Source organism: Typopeltis vanoorti, chromosome 6 (assembly GCF_054136105.1).
Source record: "Typopeltis vanoorti isolate ZY-2024b chromosome 6, IOZ_Tvanoo_1.0, whole genome shotgun sequence".
Classification (NCBI taxonomy): domain Eukaryota; kingdom Metazoa; phylum Arthropoda; class Arachnida; order Uropygi; family Thelyphonidae; genus Typopeltis; species Typopeltis vanoorti.
This window is the reverse complement of record NC_143554.1, coordinates 49,833,732-49,853,356: the sequence shown is the minus strand read 5'-3', so window position 1 is coordinate 49,853,356 and position 19,625 is coordinate 49,833,732. Positions and strand designations below refer to the sequence as shown.

At 38.6% G+C, this 19,625-nt stretch overlaps 1 protein-coding gene and 1 non-coding gene across 4 annotated transcripts in view; both read left to right on the top strand.

The window, feature by feature from the left end:
- LOC150105441 (peroxisomal carnitine O-octanoyltransferase-like) overlaps positions 1–19,625 on the top strand; it is a 311,316-nt gene that overhangs the window by 106,557 nt on the left and 185,134 nt on the right. For all 3 annotated transcript variants that reach the window (XM_090394815.1, XM_090394814.1, XM_090394813.1), the window contains exons 3-4: positions 6,763–6,887; positions 11,875–12,053. In XM_090394815.1, the coding sequence (XP_090250941.1) occupies positions 6,763–6,887; positions 11,875–12,053 (304 nt within the window). The remainder of the gene's footprint in view (positions 1–6,762; positions 6,888–11,874; positions 12,054–19,625) is intronic.
- TRNAF-GAA (transfer RNA phenylalanine (anticodon GAA)) lies at positions 12,364–12,436 on the top strand. The gene has a single exon. It is a non-coding gene; the product is annotated as a tRNA-Phe (tRNA).

The window sequence follows — 19,625 nt, the reverse complement described above, 5'->3', positions numbered from 1 at the left end:
GTGTATTTGAGGGGAAAAATGGAATTATACAGGCTTGATGGGTTACATTTGAATCGCTTTGGAGTGAGTGCACTGGAGAAAGTGTTGCTAGATGGAAGTGCAGTATTTGATGCAAGAAAGAGATCAGAAGTAAGAGATTAAGTGAAATATCAGGAGAGTGGTATTGAAGGGACAGAAGTACTTGGCAATGGAAACAGTAGTAGCTTGAGAGATGAAGAGAAAAATGGAATGCAAGGAGATGGAGTATATTGTGATGTAGGTGGGGAAGTTGAGACTGAGCAGACATACGTGGTAAGCGGTGATAAAGGTGATTTTGCAAGGGCTGGTATGGTGAGGAAATTACAAAAAATGAACTGGTGTGTTTGTTTACAAATGCCACAATTATCAGATATAAGGGAGATGAAATGGTTTCAGTAATTGAGTTTATTTGTCCCAAAATCACTGGAATAAGTGAAACATGGTTGAATGAAGATGATGTCCTAACGGAAATAGAAATGGAAGCATACAGTATTTTTCATCACAATGATAGAAAAGACAAGAAGGGAGGGGGAGTGCTGCTGATGTTAGCAGGGGAATTATGTCCACATAAGTTAGACAAGAAAGAGGGTAATAGTTATGGTTATGAGGAAGTGTGGTGTAACGTAGAGGTTGACAGGAAGACATATTTTGTTGGATATTGCTATAGGCCAGGGAATGTGGAGGATGGTGATCAAGAAATGTAGAAACAACTTGGATTAGTGAAAAATGGAAGGATAATTATTATTGGTGATTTTAATTATGGCATTATGGATTGGAATGAAGAGATAGCATTTGGGAATAAGGAAAATGAATTTCTCAAATTCTTGAGAGATAACTATCTCAAGCAACATATAAAGGATGCTCGATGATGGAAATTTAGATCTGATCATTTCATCAGAGGATGTAATTGTAAGTGGGATTTTGCACTTTCCTTCACTTGGTGAGAGTGATCATAAAGTGAATACCTGGGTTGTGACTAGACATATGCAGACTTCTGTGAGGAAAGGATATATGTGAAAGTACAGGTCTGGTGATTATGACAAGCTTAGGAGACAGCTTGGAGCTATAACATGGAATGAGGAGTTGAGCATTAAGAAAATAAATGGCTTGGGAACTGACCAAGAAATATGTAACAGCATCAATGTGTAAGTGTATTCTAAAGGCCAAAAGCTGAATAAGGTAGATGTAAATTGGATGAAGGAAGGGCTTAAGCATGAAATCTGGAAGAAGAAGCTACTTTGGAGATGGTACAGGATGAATAATGGAATAATCAGTTACACGAAGTGTATAAAGAACAAGCCCGGAGAGTTACTCAGTTAGTAAGTAAAACAAAAGTGGAATATGAGCAGAAATTGTCTAATTAGGCGAAATAGTGTGCATGGAGATGATTGCAGAGAAATCCTAGAGAGTTTTTTAGATATGTGGCAAGTAGAAGGAAAAATTATTATGTTAAGATGATGTTAATGGATGAAAATGGTAGAATGGTAGAACTGCTACAGTAGACATTATTGAGATATTCAGTGATCAATTTATAAGGGTCTTTAAATAGAAAAGATTTAAATAGAATAGAATAGAAAAAGATAGCATAATTGTGAGTGAGCAGGAGGTATTTGAGAAAATAAATATCCTTGATGTCGATATGGCGATTTTATTTATTTATTTATTCGTTTTGGGTTCTTCCCATTCCTCCGCTGACTTTTAGGACTGGTTGAGCTCTCCTAATGAAGGATTAAGTATGTATTTTATGACTGTAAATTCCTTCGTGTTAACAGGATTCTTTGCCTGTCTGGGACGGTTTGTCTAAGGGAAGAAAAAACTCGAGTTTCTGGGTGAAAAAATCCTCTACTTCTGTATGAGACTAGCTAACTGACATTTAATCGAAAAAGATAAATCCTGTCATGCACAGATTTATCTTTTGGACAGGATTAGAACCCAGGTCTTTCTGACCAAAGGGTCATCTACGGTCATCTTCATCTACGAGAGTTATCTGAAAAGTTCTCAGCCTCAACCATAGATAGCAACACTCTGAGCATGATTTTTTTTTTTTTTTTTTAATTTAGTACATCTGTCATAAGCATCTATGTGAAATTGCAAGTCATTCTATCAAGTAGTTTGTTTTATACAGCTGTTTGAAGCAAAAGTGCTGTCTGTATCCCTTGAAATGGATAAAATTCAGTATCGTGCGGTTATAAAATTCTTTGTAAAAGAAGGTTTAACACCAAAAGAAATTCATTCGAAGTTCATAAAAGTTTATGGGTACTCTTCTCCTTTGTTTTCGACAATTAAGAAATGGGCAGCAGAGTTTAAACATGGCCTTACCAGCCTTGAAGATGATCCATGTGAACGACGTCCAAAAAGTGTAACAACACCAGAAATCATTGATCAAGTGCACGATGTGGTACTGGATGACCAGCAATCAAAGCGTGAAATTGCTGAGACTATAGGCATTTCAAAAGAACGTGTAGGATATATTTTGCATGAAGAATTGCATATGAAAAAACTTTGCACAAGATGGGTGCCTAGCTTGCTCACAGCAGATCAAAAGCACACTCGCATGAAAATCTCTGAACAGTGCTTGGAGCGTTTTAACAAGAATAAAACTGATTTTGTGCATCGATCTATTACTATGGATGAGACTTGAATTCTCCATTACACACAGAATTCAAACAGTAGTCAAAACAGTGGACAGAAGCCAGTTGTTCATTGCCAAAGAAGACAAAGTCGGTTTCATCAGCAGGAAAGGTCATAGCATTGGTCTTTTGGGATCCTAAAGGCATTTTGTTTATTATCTTGAAAAGGGTGAAACAATAACAGGGGAATATTAGTCTGATCTTTAAACCAGACTAGGCAAAAAAATCGTGAGAAAAGACCTGGTTTTTGCAGAAGCAAAAAATCATCTTTCATCAGGACAATGCACCTGCCCACAAAGGTGTTTTGGCTATGGGAAAATTAAGGAATCTGCACTATGAATTCTTGGAACATCCACTGTATTCCCCAGATTTGGCTCCCTCTGACTTCTGTCTCTTCCCAAAACTAAAACAGGGTCCCCAGGATTTGAAGGGGATAAATTAACTGTGGAAAGGATACAAAGACGGATGACAAAGATGGTTTCAGGACTGTACAAGGATAGTTATGAGGATCGGCTGAGAGAATGTGGACTGCAGAGTTTGGTGGATAGAAGGAGAGGTGATATGATTGAGACTTTTAAACTGTTGAGAGGTGGTTACAGGGTTGACACTGGGGAGTTCTTTTGCTTGGTTGATCAGCGGGAAGGAGTGATGACAAGAGGCCATCCCTGGAAGTTACGAAAGGAAACTGTGAGCAAGAGGGTAAGGAGTGGTTTCTTTGTGTGGAGGGTGGTTGAGCCATGGAATGCATTGCCTGATGGAGTGGTGGGAGTGAGAACGGTCAGTGAGTTTAAAGAGTGGTATGATAAACTTTGTGTTTCTCAGGGGGGGGGACCTCCCCTCGATGAGTCTTGACAGACTTTATGTCTTAGGAAGGACCTCCCTCGATGAGTCTTTTGACTCCTTGGAGGCCTGAATAAGAATAATAATAATAATAAAACTCTTCCTCGCTGGTTGGTGTTTTTCTTCTAATGCAGAGGTGATTGCAGCTGTAGAGTGGTATTTTGCAGATCTTACTGAGAACCACAACCACTACAGGTATGTGATAATGGTGCTGGAGCATCACTGGAATAAATGTATTAGTTTTAAGGGAGATTTTGTTGAAAAATAAAAATAATTTTTAAATTATGAATTTGTTTTTTCATTGTTAGGCCAAGAACTTTTCAGATCACCCTTGTATACCAGCTGAGATACGGAACTTGTAATAAGGTGATAGGATTTGATGACATATCACCACACCTTCAGGGAATTGGTAGTAGCATTGGCATGCCTCTTTAATAAGAGTCTTACAACAGCACAGGTTCCAAGAGAGTGGAAAGAAGGTACAATTGCTCCACTGCATAAAAGTAGCGATAAGGCTGTGGTTTCACATTATAGGCCAATTTGTATATCTGGTGTTGTAGTGAAGGTGCTAGAGAGATTGGTGAGAGGTAGGATACAGAACTGGGGTGATACCAACAGTATTCTGTTCATTATCAGCATTTGTTTGTTAATGGGAGGTTATGTTTTACTAACTTCATTATGCAGTATTACAAGGTGACAAATACCTTGGACAGGAGAGATGCATATACAGAGGTGTACCTGGATTTTGCAAAATCTTTTGATAGATTGCCCCATGGCAAGCTGTTAAATAAATCGAAACAGATGAGATTGAATAACAGACTTCTGAGTTCGATTAGTGACTGGATGGTAGATAGGTATCAGAAAGTTGTATATGGGGATGCAGTATCCCGAAAGAGTTATCTACTAATGGTGTGCTGTAGTGGGTCAGTTTTGGGACCATTGTTGTTCAATTTGTATATTAATTATATTGGGATGGGTTTAAATAGCAATATGCAGCTGTTTTGCAAATGATGCAAAATTGGGGAAAGCAACGGAGAGTCACGCAGATCTTATGGTCTTACAGGAGGAATCGAATAGATTGCATGAATGGACAGGGAAGCGGAACTGCAAGTTCAATGTTGCAAAGTGTGGGGAAAAGAAGGTAGAGGGTATGAGAGATCTGGGAGTGGTGGTGGACAAGGATCTGAAATTCAGGGGCCATATTGCACAAGTTGTGAAGACGTCACATCAGATAATGGCAATGATGCTAAGGACCCTGACATGCAGAAATAAAGAGGTTTTGATGCCATTGTAATAGGCCTTGAACAGGATTGATATGGATTATTGTACACATATTTGGTTGCCAGGTTTTCATGGTGATGAGGATATGTCAGAAAGGGTCCAGAAAAGATTCACAAAGGTAGTCAGTGGTCTTTGGAATGTGGAGTATGAGGACCGATTGGGAGAATGTAAATTGCAAAGCCTCATGAATAAGAGGAAGAGGAGGGGGGGTATGATTGAGACATATAAGCTAGTGAGGGGGGTTGTTATCAGGTTGACATAAAGGAGAGTTTTCATAGAATGGAGGAGAGGGGATAGAACAGAGGCCATCACTGGAAATTATATAGGGTGGGTGTGAGTAGGAGAGTGAGGAGAAGGTTCTTTGCATGGAGAGTGGTTGGTGAGTGCAATGCATTGCCTGAGTGTGTTGTGAATGTAGACACATTAAATCAATCTGTGGCATGGTTGGATGAGCATTGTATGTGATAGTGGGCACCTCCCACAATTAGTCTCTGACTTCATGAAGGTCAGATATTAATAATAATTATTTCTGTTGGATGGGCTATATTATTATAGCACATAAAAAAATAACAGATATGAATATTCTAAGAAAAATAAGTTGATTGAAATCTTCAAATTTAAAAGTTGTTTCCAATTTGAGCCAAGATGGCACTTACTAGTCAAAGAGAACTGTTGTATATGGCAGTTTGTACAAACACTGTTAACCTCCCTAATGGCCTAGGTCAGGGGTCGGCAACCTGCAGCTCGCGAGCCACATGCGGCTCTTTGGATGTGAAGCTGCGGCTCTTTAGTTCCATACGCAAATATTATTTATTTTATCAAAAAAAAAAAATTTAAAAATCGTTCTGAATCGATTAACGAGGATTAGGCACCGATTCTATCTCTCAGCCACTTGTACTCGCTTTTCACCGCACCCCTCCCCCGTGACACGCATCGTCACTGTCGTCAGTCCGTCGGAAGTTTATATGTTTGGCAATTTTCATTGATTTCGGCATAGCTGGGCATAACACCTTTACTCGTAAACTAAGTATCTAATATTTGCCAAAATTAAAAAAAAAACCTAAAATGTGCAGACTGCGCCGTGATAAACACGTTCTGACAAGTCCGTTCGTGCCAGTCGGCGATCACCGCACACGGGAGGCGACCACAGATGCGACGAAACTATGTACTTATAGTCAATCAGTACGTGAGAGAGTGAGACAAACAGTGTTTCGTGTCTAAATTATTTATTTTAATAATTAAATTATTAGAGAATTATTTATTTTATTTAGGTAGGTATTTTTAATTGGGAAATATCGTTGTAAAATGTTTTTTGATAAATTATTTTTCATTATGCTCAGCTTCTCGTATCCGCTAAAACAGTACAAGATAGAATAGCTAAAATGTCTTCAAATGTAACATATTTGCAGGTGGAAGATATTCAACTTTCTTCTGCCTTATCACTTGCTATAGATGAGTCTTGCGACATAAAAGACACAGCACAAGTTGCCCTTTTTGTCAGGTATATGTCTTCCCAAGGTCCAAAAGAAGAACTTCTAGGATTGCTACCGCTCTCGGGACAAATTAGAGGGGAAGATATAGCGAATGCCGTGCAAAAATGCCTTGAAGACAATAAGATCTTGTGGCTCTTTAAAAACTTTTTAAAATTTTGTGGCTCTTTAAAAACTTTTTAAAATTTTGTGGCTCTTTAAAAACTTTGAAATTTTGTAAATTGTAATTTTTGACTCTTCCGACTCAAAAGGTTGCCGACCCCGGGCCTAGGTGGATGAAATAGTGAGACCAAATTGCACTTCTTATCTATGTTATTCAATTTGTGTTACAGAATTGTATTCAGATTTAGTTGGACATATATAGATGTCATGGCCGGTTGGGGTGTTAAGGCTGCATTGTTTTCTATGATCTCAATTTGAGACCTCTGGCATATGTTTTATTTTCTTTTGTATATTGTAATTTTGTATGTTTTCAAATATGATATATGTATACTTTATTTCAGTAAAACCACATGTCACAGATGAAGAATATCAAATAACAGAAGCACTTGTGAAAGATTTTGAAACTGGAATTGGAACCAATTTGAATGAAAAATTAATGGAACGAATGGCACATCAAAGAAACTGGGTATGTCTCACTACTGAGCAATATGAGTAATTGTCTTGTAGCTGTAATAGCACTTGTATAATATAATATAAATATAATACAAATTACATTAACATAAGTTAACATAATATAAAAATCTATAGCTTTGTGATCACATATTGCTGCATCATTTTTTTTTAAATTCTCAATGAACCCATATATAATGAGTTAAGGATACGATGCTAGGTCTAAACATTACCTGTTTGTATTAACATGTATATTATCTTAATTCCAGTGAGCAGAAACGTTGCAGTTGATGTTGATGATATAAACAAGGATAACATGACATTTAAAATATTCCGATTAAAACAAATTATTAAACAGTCAACCAGAGAAGTAAAAAAATCGAGAAACATTTAAAGAAGCTTAGATAGGATAAGAAAAATCATCAGAACAAGAAGAAGCAGGAAAGCACTGAAATTGGTAAAAAAGGTGGTAGTGACCCTTCCCATAATGCATAGCATTATACATGTTAGTAAGGATATTCTTTGCATTATGCGATGTAATGAAATTGATGTGAAGTCATTAGCCTCTATATACAAGTAGCCTAGTCGTGAAGCGACTTCACAAGCAGACTTTGTTTGCTTACACTTGGATAAAGGATGAAACCAAGAATATAATTTCTTGGCATCTTTAATTTACATCCCATACATCACAACTCCCATTCCCATACTGATCATCCCCCTATCCCCCATACACACGTTCACTTCTACTTCCAATATCCACTGTGTCTTCCTGTCCACCCTGACTTCCCCCTTCCATCTTGCATTCTCATTCTATCATTATTACTCACTGTACTACTATTCTCATTTACAATATCTGCGGTCTCTTCCACTGTCCCGATCTCTTGCTTTAGTTCTTATTTCTTGTACTCACTTAGCTTGTTCCTCCTTGCAGCAATAGTCTCTCTATCTGGCTCACACCAAATCTATTCAAATGCAACCCATCACTTTTATACATTTCCATCAAATGCGCCCTACACATTCACAAACTTCATTCCCTTCTCCTCACACAGCTCTGCCAACACACCATTCATGATACCTGCTCTTCCTCTCAACTCACCATCATTATATCTAGGCAACACACTGACCATCCTTCCCTTCCCACTGTTATCTTTCACTTTTCTCAATAATCTACTGATATCCATTCTTACCTGCTCTTTATGTCCATACTTTGTCTATATCTATTGTCTAAATTAGACACAAAAACGTCTCCTGGTCCCTATGGCATTCCTCCAATTGTTCTGAAGGTTTTGTGCACCAGAACCAAATCCTGTACTATTCCACTTGTATATACTTTCTTACTCCAGTGGTATCTATCCCACAACCTTGAAATTGGCCTATATTCAACCCATTCCCAAGAAGGCGACAAATCTCTGTCATCTAACTACCTCCCTATCTCGCTCACTCACCTCAGTCCTATCTAAAGTAATGGAGAAAACCGTAAATTCCCAACTCTTACACTACCTTGAAGGCACCCAGCTAATAAATGATTGCTGATCAACAGGAGATCTACTCACATACATCACCCATCTCTAGACAAATGCCATGGAGAAGTTTGGTGAATCTCAGGTAGTTTCACTTGATATCTCCAAAGATTTTGACCTGATCTGGCACAAAGGATTGCCAGCTTTGCATCTACCATCACACATAGTGTAATGATAGATGTTCCTTATCCTTTGCCATTCAACTAATGCTGGGGTTCCACAAAGTTCTGTTCTCTCACCAACCCTCTTTCTTCTGTATATCAATGACGTACTTCAGTTGACCTCCAACCCAATACACAGTTTTGCAGATGACAGCACATTGCACTACTCCCTTTCATTTGATAGACCTTGCTCTACACAACTCGCCTCAATCTACAAAACATCAACCACCACTGCCCTCAGTTCCAACCTCCAAGTCATCTTTCAATGGGGCTCAGATAACCTTGTCAACTTCAATGCAAATAAAATCCAGTTCTGTCTTATTTCTCACAAAAAAAAGAATCATTTTCCTCCAATATTATTTTTGATAACACTCAAATTTCCAGACAAGATGAGGTTTCTCTTTTTGGAATTACCCTGACATCAAGCCTCTTCTGGCATAAACACATCACGCATCACAACCATTGCATTCTCAGCTTCTAAAAAAACTAGGATTTCTCTCCCACTCAAGCCGTTATTTTACCTCTGGACAGCTGTTCCTTATACGAATCACAAATCTACCCAGCTATCAAACTGCTCTCACTTTTGAAATGGGGCTACTCAGAACTGCCTCAAAATGTTGATTCAATACAGAGGAGAGCAATTAGACTGATAAATGATCCCTCTCTTACCAACTAACTTCCCCCACTTTCGCACAGATATTTGGTTTCTGCAACTTCTGTATTCTATAAATATTTCCATGGGAAATGTTCATCTGAAATATCATCAATAATTCCTCCACACAGCACCAAGTCTGTTGGAACATGGAACATGTGCAGCTGTTACCCAACATCCCTTCACAGTGCACCTTGAAACTCACAGAACAAGTTCCTTCTCATCCTTCATCCCTGCCACTGCTATATTGTGGAACAGTCTCCCCCCTGATGCGTTTTCCAAGGAATATGATGTGCAGTCTTTTAAATCAAATATAAACAAGCTTCTCAAAACACAGCCTCTCATGTATGGATCCAACACAAAAAAAAAAAAAAAAAAGCATTTGTTTCAATAACCACCACCAGCTCACTTTGCTCATCTGCTTCTCTTATCTGATGCAACAATTATACTCATAATTCTATCTCCTGGAAAACATACTTTGCAGAATCTCTCATTTACCTCTAATAAGGGAATTGCCATACATTGCTATTCTCGAGTCATTCATCATCTTTTTTTTTCTCTGCTTTCTTTCATTCTAACCTTTTGTACTCATCCACTCTTATTCACTAAACTTCTCATCTTTCTATGCATATTTTTCATTTCACTTCTCATTCTGATCAACTCATTTTTCAAGTTTTGTATCCTGGCAATTACACTGTCTGTCAGTTTATCTTCATTTCTTTTGTTTCCTCATTCCGAAGTTCCTACACTTCCACACTGTCAGTCACTTTCATTTCTTTCTTTCTTATACTTTCTTTTGCTTCTGCAGTTTGACTTTCTTCACTCTGTGATTTATACAATCATTTGCTTCTGTAGTTGCTTTCATTCCATGATTCATATGGTCATCTACTCCTGCAATTATGCACTCTTTCATTTCATCATCAGCCAGTTTTGCATTTACCAATAACTTGTAGTCCAACAGAATATTACACTTTCAACATATCCATACCCTCTCTCTCATCTCCTGTTCAGTCTGTTCTTCACATTCTGTCATGTATATATGTGGCATTCACAACATTTTACCATTTTCTAAAAGTCCACATCGTTAATAACATTTGATTTTTCTACAACAATTTGCCTGAATTTCCAATCTTGTTTTTACTGCCATTTTGTCGTCATTCACTGCAAGCTTCAAAAATAGTAAAAATAAAAGCATTTCAAACACACAAATCTCCAAAATCACTCAGTTATGCTAAACTATAAAAAACAAACAAAACTACACCAAAACACAAATCCAAATCGCTGCTTTACAAAAATAAAACATATTTTCAACAGCAACTTACTTCAGTCTGAGGTATGCAGAGGACTGACTAACTGCTGCAGACAACATAGTTGAGGTATTCAGTGAGCAATTCATCAGGGTGTTTCAGAATTCACATATGAGACTTTTTTGTGTCCAATTTAGACAGCAGGTTTGTGATTTCTTTTTGGCAAAAGGATATAGGAGGCATTGTATGTTGGGTAGTTGGAATGACTGGAGGGCATTTGCCATTGTCAGTTATGTGTGCATTTTAGGCAAAGTGTGATGCCAGGAGATTAGCTTTTTCTATGGGTGATGTTGCAAATGAGCCATCTGGGTATGATAGAGGTGGGAATAGTGTAGGGCCAAAGTTATGCCCAGTTGCCTTGGCAAGGGACCAAAAGGCACGGCTTCTGTTTGGACAGGCTGCAAGCTTTCTGCTTTTTGCCCTTTCAAAATCTGTTTTGGAAGTATTGATAGTTTTCTTGCATTTGTTTCGGGCTTCAGTGTAGGCATTGAATGAAGATTGGGGGGGGGGGGGTCTTGATTTGAACCAGTTGTGGTATGTCTTATTTATACTGCCTTGGCACATTTTTTTGTGAGAACCAGGGTTTAGTTAGGGGTCGGCAGGTCTGAGTAGCGTGGGGAATATATATGCTTTCATGCCAGCGAGGATGACTTTGGTGATGCGTTTGGCGCATATGTCTGGACTGAATGTATTTCGTCTTCTTATGGCTGCATGTATTTTTGTCTTCTTAGTAACAGTGATACAACACATTGATGTGGTACAACACATGATCGTATCATCATGCATACATTGTTTCAGCCGCTGTAGAATACATTTTGGTCAGTTGCTAAGTTCCAAATTGCTAGCCCAGCCTCATTTGTTTAATGAGGCAATTCATCTTCTGTGATGTCGTACATCATTGGTGGTGCAATTGGACATTGGGTCAGAAGGCCACTTAGATCTCTGGATTCCTTATAGACTGTGCCACCTACAAAAGTTTAAGAAATATACATGTTAGCATAGCAGATGGATAGCGGGGCTGGTTTTCTGCCCTGGAAAAAAAAATGTGGTTTTATACTGCCGTACTTCCATAATAAGCAACGTGATTAAGTCATGCCAGGAAATGAAAATCACCTCCCACCTAAATATTTTATACATTTCCATGCCACAGTGGGATTCAAACCTTAGCCTGTTAGTGGAAAGTGGAGAGACTGCCCATTCTGGCCAAGACTTTCAAAAGCAATAATAACCATTGATATTGTCTCATAGGAAGGAGTTGTATTAATTTTTATTTATATGCAACTTTCATGTTAAGTAATAAATAAAGTCTAGATGTTGTAAATTAAAATGTCTTGAAAAACACTATTTTCATTACTTTTTCCAGCTAGAAAAGTGGTGGGAGGAAGTGGCTTATCTTTCATCAAGACAGTCTCTCATTCCACTTTGTAGTATGTCTGGAGCAGGTGGAATTGATGAAGTATGTGTCTTCCATCCTAACGCGCAAGTTGATTTTGCTGCTTTATATATGCATATTGAGTTGGAATTTTGGAAGCTATTAAGGACGTATGTACTGTTTTGGCTTGCGTTAATAAACATAATGGTTTTAAGCATTAATGATTATACCAAATTAAATGAAAAATTTGAGTGAAAAGTAGATTATTATTAATTATATGCATTCTTTTAAAATAAGTGACACAAGAAAAACAAGACAGAACATAATAGTAAAATATAATATAAATGATTTGCTCATTAAATATGCATTGGACCATGCAGTCACTACTTTCTGGAGTGAAAATTAATGATGTGATTAATGCAGTTGAGAAACAGAATAGAAAAGTAAGAGATGGTAGTTCTTGTAGTAACAAATGATTTTGCCGAAATAGCTCAGTTGGGAGAGCGTTAGACTGAAGATCTAAAGGTCCCTGGTTCGATACCGGGTTTCGGATTAAGGGATTGAAATGGTTTTTTCCAGGGAGGATGATAGCAGGGGTGGCCTCTTGTGAGAATGGATACTTGGGACAAGGGACACGATGTCAAGTAACACTGAGCCAAGTGGAGTCTAGAAGAGATAATGCTGGGTATAGAAACAATGGCATTTATATGTTTTATACTAATGCCAGGAGTATCCGGAATAAGGGAGAGGAATTGGTGGCACAGATAGCATCAGCCTGGCCAAAAATTATTGTGATCACGGAGACGTGGTTGACAGAAGGGGATATAACAACAGGAATAGAAGTTGCTGGGTATAGCAGTTTTCGTTCAGGATAGGAGGGGAAAGCGTGGTGGTGGGGTACTGCTTATGATAAGTGATGACCTATGTCCTCTAAGAGTGGAGGCTTTTGGAAGGAAGTGAGACAAATGATTTTGAGAGTGTATAGTGTGAGGTAGAGGTAGGCAAGACAGGATATTTAGTGGGGTGTTGCTACAGACCCAGGAGCACAGAGGATGGGGACCAGGAGATGTTTAGACAGCTAAGTTTGGCAAGTGCAAGAAGAATGATTGTTATGGGAGATTTTAACTACAGTAGTATAAGTTGGAGAGAGGAAGATGCATGTAGCAATAGGGGAATGGAATTTCTAGAATTCTTGAGGGACAAATGTCTTAGGCAACATGTAACAGAGGGAACAAGAGGTTCAAGAGTTTTGGATTTGGTTATAGCATCAGAAGAGTTGATAATAACTGAGTTGATATCTCTCTCACCAGTTGGAGAGAGTGACCATATGGTTTTGACTTGGTAAATGAACAGACATGCAGAAGTATCAAAGACGGGAACGTATGTGGAATTATAAGGCAGGTGATTATAATAGTCTTAGACGTCAACTTCGGGAAGTTTCATGGAGGGAGGAATTGGAAGGCCGGGATATCATTAGTGCATGGGAAATTGTGAAAGAATATTTGTTAGCAGCAATGGTAAGTTGTATACCACAAGTGAAGAAGAGGACACAATTTGGAGTAAAGTGGATGACAAACAATATTAAACAGGAATTGCATGCGAAAAAGAGGCTATGGAAGAGATATAAGGAGAAAGGTGAAGAGAAGAGGCATGAAGAATATAAGACACAGGCCAGAAGAGTGACTAGTGTGGTAAGGAAAGCGAAACTGGAATATGAGAGGAGATTGGCCCTAAGATCCAAAGAAAATCCTAGGGAATTTTTTAGCTATGTGGTCAGTAGGAGGAGGAGGAGGAGTCAGTTTTAATGCTAGAGGGATAGGGCTGGTTCGAGGTTTAGAGGTACAGGAGGAGAGTGTGTTTCAGATACTGAGTACTCTGGATGTCAGTAAAGCTGTGGGACTGGATGGTATTTCACCACGAGTTTTGAGAGAATGTGCTAGGGAACTGACAGTGCCTTTGACCTGGCTTTTCAATGAAAGTCTGGCTTCGGCAAAGGTGCTCAGGGAATGGAAGGAAGGTAAGATAGTGCCATTGCATAAGGGTGGTAACAGATTGGAAGTGTCTAATTATAGGCCAGTCTGTGTGTCATGAGTAGTTGTTAAGATCTTGGAGAAAGTAGTGAGGGACCGTATACAGCATTGGGCAGATGAGGGTAATGTTATCTGTGAGAGTCAACATGGATTTGTGAAATCATGCTCTTGTTTTAGCAATATGCTAGCCTTTTATAATAAAGTTACAAGAACATTAGATGAGGGAAAGGCATATACTGCAATTTTTTTAGACTTAGCGAAGGCATTTGACAGGGTGCCACATGATAAGCTGATATTTAAGTTGCAGCACATGGGTCTGGATGTCATGGTCAACTGGATTCAGGATTGGCTGTCTGATAGGTATCAGAGTTGTATATGGTGGAGCAGTTTCAAGGAGGCAGAGGGTTACAAGTGGGGGTCCCACAGGGCTCAGTACTAGGATTGCCAGTGGATTGTAAGGGGATATTCAGTTGTTTGCGGATGATGTGAAGCTGGGAAGGATTATTAGTAATAGTGCAGATGTGGTAGCCCTGCAAGAGGATTTAAATAAGCTAGATAGATGAGCAAATGAATGGGGGTGTCAGTTTAATGCAGCAAAATGTAAGGTCTTGAGGTTTGGGAAACATCGATGGGATGCTGCATACTCTATGGGAGGAGTTATACCGGAGGAAGTAGGGGAGACAAGAGATCTGGGGTTGATCATTGATAGAAACCTCAAGTTTAGGGGACATATTGCAAAGGTGGTGAAGGTAACACAGAGGATTGCTGCAATTATGAGAAGGACACTGACCCGCAGAGATAAGAGGGTTATCATTCCATTGTATAAGTCTCTGATCAGACCACACTTGGACTATTGTTCTCAGATTTGGTCCCCAGGATTTGAAGGGGATAAATTAACTGTGGAAAGGATACAAAGACGGATGACAAAGATGGTTTCAGGACTGTACAAGGATAGTTATGAGGATCGGCTGAGGGAATGTGGACTGGGTACTCTGGATGTCAGTAACACCGGGAAGGAATGATGACAAGAGGCCATCCCTAGAAGTTACAAAAGGAAACTGCAAGAGGGTAAGGAGTGGTTTCTTTGCGTTGAGGGTGGTTGAACTGTGGAATGTATTGTCTGATAGAGTGGTGGGAGCGAGAACGGTCAATGAGTTTAAGGAGTGGTATGATGGACTTTGTGTTTCTTAGGGGGACCTCCCCTCGATGAGTATTGACAGACTTTATGTTCTTAGGAAGGACCTCCCATGATGAGTCTTTTGACTCCATGGAGGCCTGAATAATAATAATTATTATTATTGCATGAACCCCTCCATGGTGGTCCTAAGACTCATCATGGGGGACCAAAACTATCAACACAGTATCTATCATACCTCTCTTTGAAACAATTAACAGAGAAAGCACTCACAACTGACTCAGGCAATCTGTTTTGCATTCATTCGCTACTCTCCGAGAGAAATATCTAGTCGTCATGCCCTTGCTAACCACACTCTTACCCAACTTCGAGCAGTGACCTCTCATCCAGCAAAGAGTTGACACATTTCCCCATCATCAATCTGATAAAATCTATTAAGTAACTTAAATGTTTATATCATATCATATCACCCCTTTTTTTGCCTATCAGTCAACTTTTGCAATCCACAACCCCACAATCTATCCTCGTAGGAAGCATTCAATACACTACTTACCATCTTGGTTGCTCATCTCTCGAACTTCTCCACCACTTCCTCATCCTCAAGAAACCCAGGTGACCAGACCTGGATTTGGAGTATCCAAGCAGAGATATTCCCATATCTCTGCTAAGATACTTTAGCAATACACCCTTTAAACTTCAACTCTCTATTTACTACTATCCACAAATCCCTGGCTTCATTAATTTCCTAGAATACAGTTCTCCAGAAAATTGATGAAGCTTGTAATCTTTGTATTCCGAAATGCATAACTTTACCCTTTCTTATATTAAATTGACATTCATTATGTTTTGTTCCATACTGTCAACCTATTCAAATCATCTTACAAACTCTTATTATTCTTTCCAACTTTGTACAATCAACAAACAACTGAATATCTCCCTTCAAAGTATTTCCCATATCATTTATATACAAATTAAACAGCAGTAGTACAAGCACAGAGCAATGCGTCACACCACTAGTCACCTACCTTTTCCTGGATTCTGCACCTCCATATTTTACATTTTTGGTATCTGTCCATCAGCTACCGTTTTGTTCATATCACCAGTTTCCTATTTATCCCTATTTGTTTCAGTTTGCATAGCAGAGTTCCATGTGGTATCTTTTCAAATGCATTTGCAGTATCATAGTGTAGCCATTCCCTTTATCCTTTTCAGCTGTTACTCTATTATAAAAATTAGTAGATTACTAGGACATGATCGGCTCTTCACAAAGCCATGCCTCTCCTCTTAGAGTATCATATTCTTATCCACCCATTCCTGAATTCACTTTTTTTACCAACTTTTCCACTTTTACTACTACTCCTGAGATACAAAGTAATTATTTTGCCCTTCTTCCCCTCTGTTAGTGCTTTGCCAGAGCTCAGACTTAAACAGTCTAGTCAAAGGCATTGCCAGTTCCCCTGCATGTTCTTTTAAAACGTGAGCCAATATTCCATCCAATCCCACAGCTGTATTTGCATTTAGATTCTGCAATATCCTAAGTACTTCCAGTTCATCAACCTCTGTTCTCACATCAGTTCCTGTTACCTCTGCCATGACAATATTTTCACTTCAGTGATATATTCTTGCAAAATGACCATTCAGTAGGACAACAATTTCATCTTCCTTCTGTTACCTCTTTACCATCTGCACTCATTAAAGTTATCCTTCCATAGTCATTCTTCCTCCTACTTGCCACATAACAGAAAAACTCTGGGATTTCCTTTCTCCTGCTGGACTAACTTCTTATAATCTGATTTTTCCTTCCTTACCATGCTGGTCACCTTTCTAATCTTTTCCTTGTAATGTTCATGTGTTGGCTGGTCACCCTTCTTCTTATAAACCCTCCACAACATATTTTTTTGCAACTATTTCTTAATGATATTAGTCATCCATAACTCCTACCTGATTTACCTTCCTATTCTTAGAGTATACAGTGTGATATTGCTTCCTCCAGATACTCCTTGACTATCCTGCATGCACTGTGAACATCTTTCCCTTGCAGTTCTTTATGCCATGACAATGCTTCAAGCTGCCTCCTCAGCACATTGTAACTACCTGCCTTGTAGTTCCACTTCTTAACTGGAATTTTTGCATGTCTTGCTATCTCTCGGGTCAAGACCACATGATTACTTTTCCCCAATTGAAGGCAATGTAGCAACTTTAGTTATGGACAGGTCTTCAGATCCTGTAATAAGATCCAATATTTTCATATCGCAACTCACCTCTCTCTCTCTCTCATTCTGCTTCAGGTAATTATCACTCAGTAAGCGTATAAATTTCATTTCCTTCCTACCATGTGATTTTTCTTCCTTCCAACCTATGTCTCCAAAGTAAGTCTCCTATAACGATTACTCAACTTGCACTTATTGTACGAGGGCGGTCTGAAAAGTTTTTGGCCTCAACCATAGATGGTAAGATTTTTTTTTTCTGAGTTCATACATCTGTCATAAGCATCTATGTGAAATTGCAAGTCATTCTATCAATTAGTTTGTTTTATACAGTTATCTGAAGCAAAACTGTTTTGTATCCCTTGAAATGGATAAAATTGAGTATTGTGCAGTTATAAAATTCTTTGTAAAAGAAGATTTAGCGCCAAAAGAAATTCATTCGAAGTTCATAAAAGTTTATGGGCACTCTTCTCCTTCATTTTTGACAATTGAGAAATAGGCTGCCAAGTTTAAACACGGCTGTACCAGCCTTGAAGATGATCCACGTTAAGGACGTCCAAAAAGTGTAACAACACCAGAAATCATTGATCAAGTGCGTATATGGTATTGGATGGCCAGTGAGTCAAAGTGCATACAATTGCTGAGACTATAGGCTTTTAAAATGAACTTGTAAGATATATTTTGCTTGAAGAATTGCAAATGAAAAAGCTATGCACAAGATGGGTGCCGTGCTTGCTCACAGCAGATCAAAAGCGCACTCGCACGAAAATCTATGAACAGTGCTTGGAGCACTTTAACAAGAATAAAACTGATTTTGTGCATTGATTTATTACTATGGATGAGACTTGAATTTACCATTACACACCAGAATCCAAACAGAAGTCAAAACAGTGGACAGAAGCCAGTTGTTCAGCGCCAAAGAAGACTAAGTCGGTTCCATCAGCAGGAAAGGTCATGGCATTGGTGTTTTGGGATGCTAAAGCATTTTGTTTATTAATTATCTTGAAAAGGATAAAACAATAACTGGGGAATATTATTCTGATCTTTTAACCAGACTAGATGAAAAAATTCGTGAGAAAAGACCTAGTTTTTGCAGAAGCAAAAAATCATCTTTCATCAGGACAATGCACCTGCCCACAAAGGTGTTTTGGCAATGGGAACATTAATTTGTCTGCACTATAAATTGTTGGAACACCCAGCTGATTCCCCAGATTTGGCTCCCTCTGACTTCTATCTCTTCCCAAAACTAAAACTCTTCCTCGCTGATCAGCATTTTTCTTCGAATCAAGAGGTGATTGCAGCTGCAGAGGGATATTTTGCAGAACCATTACAGGGATGGGCTAATGGCACTGGAGCATTGCTGGAATAAATGTATTAGTCTTAAGAGAGATTATGTTGAAAAATAAAAATAATTTTTAAATTATAAATTCGTTTTTTCATTGTTAGCCCAAGAACTTTTCAGACCTCCCTCGTACTAATCTGTTGATGCATGTCTTCCACATCATCCCTTGCATCTCTTGGCCTATAGCAACAACCAATTTTATATTTTGTCCTATTGGTCTTAATCTCACACCATATTGACTCAAAATAACTGCCATCTACTTGACTGACTCCTACTCTTATTTGCTTCTATTCATCTGCTTTCATCAGCAGTACCCTGCCCCCATTCATGTTTCACTAATGCCTACAACATTTGGTAAGGCTGAGCTAACAATGCCTCTTTCTCTTATTTCCATATACTAATGCTTCTAGCATTAATATGTGGAAACTGTATCATCCTTTAGACCTCCAAGCCCTTTACATCCTGAATTGACTACCTAATTCTATATCGTTGCCTGAGAGTCTAGATTCTGCATTTTTTGTTCATTCACACACTGATTTGCTTCATTGGGTCTTCACAAGTTTGTCTGTATCGGCCCTAATTGCTTTAATTTTCCTGAGTTTGCACTTCCACACTCTTAGTGAACAAAGCTTTCGCTAGACACCTAATTCCAAATCCATTTAAGTGCAGACCATACCATCAGCATTGTACATATTTTTTCAACAATGAAACTCGGGCCATAAGTCCACAAACTCTTCATTCCTTCTGCACAAACTGCATTTTGATTCATTAGTTATCATTGCCCTTTTTCTCTGTTTGTCTCTAATCATAACATGGCAGCAGACTCACAAACTTCACCTTCTCACTCTTCCTCCAATAACTCTTTTACATCCTCCCTCATACAATACTTCTCACCTCTCAGGCCAAGGTTCTTGCCTAAACAGTCAATTCTTTACCTTCCTTTTCTGCATTCTAGCAGCTTACTAATATTATTATAATTTTCACGTCAATGAAACAAAATTTTTTAGTGTTTCCGTGAAGTACTCCCT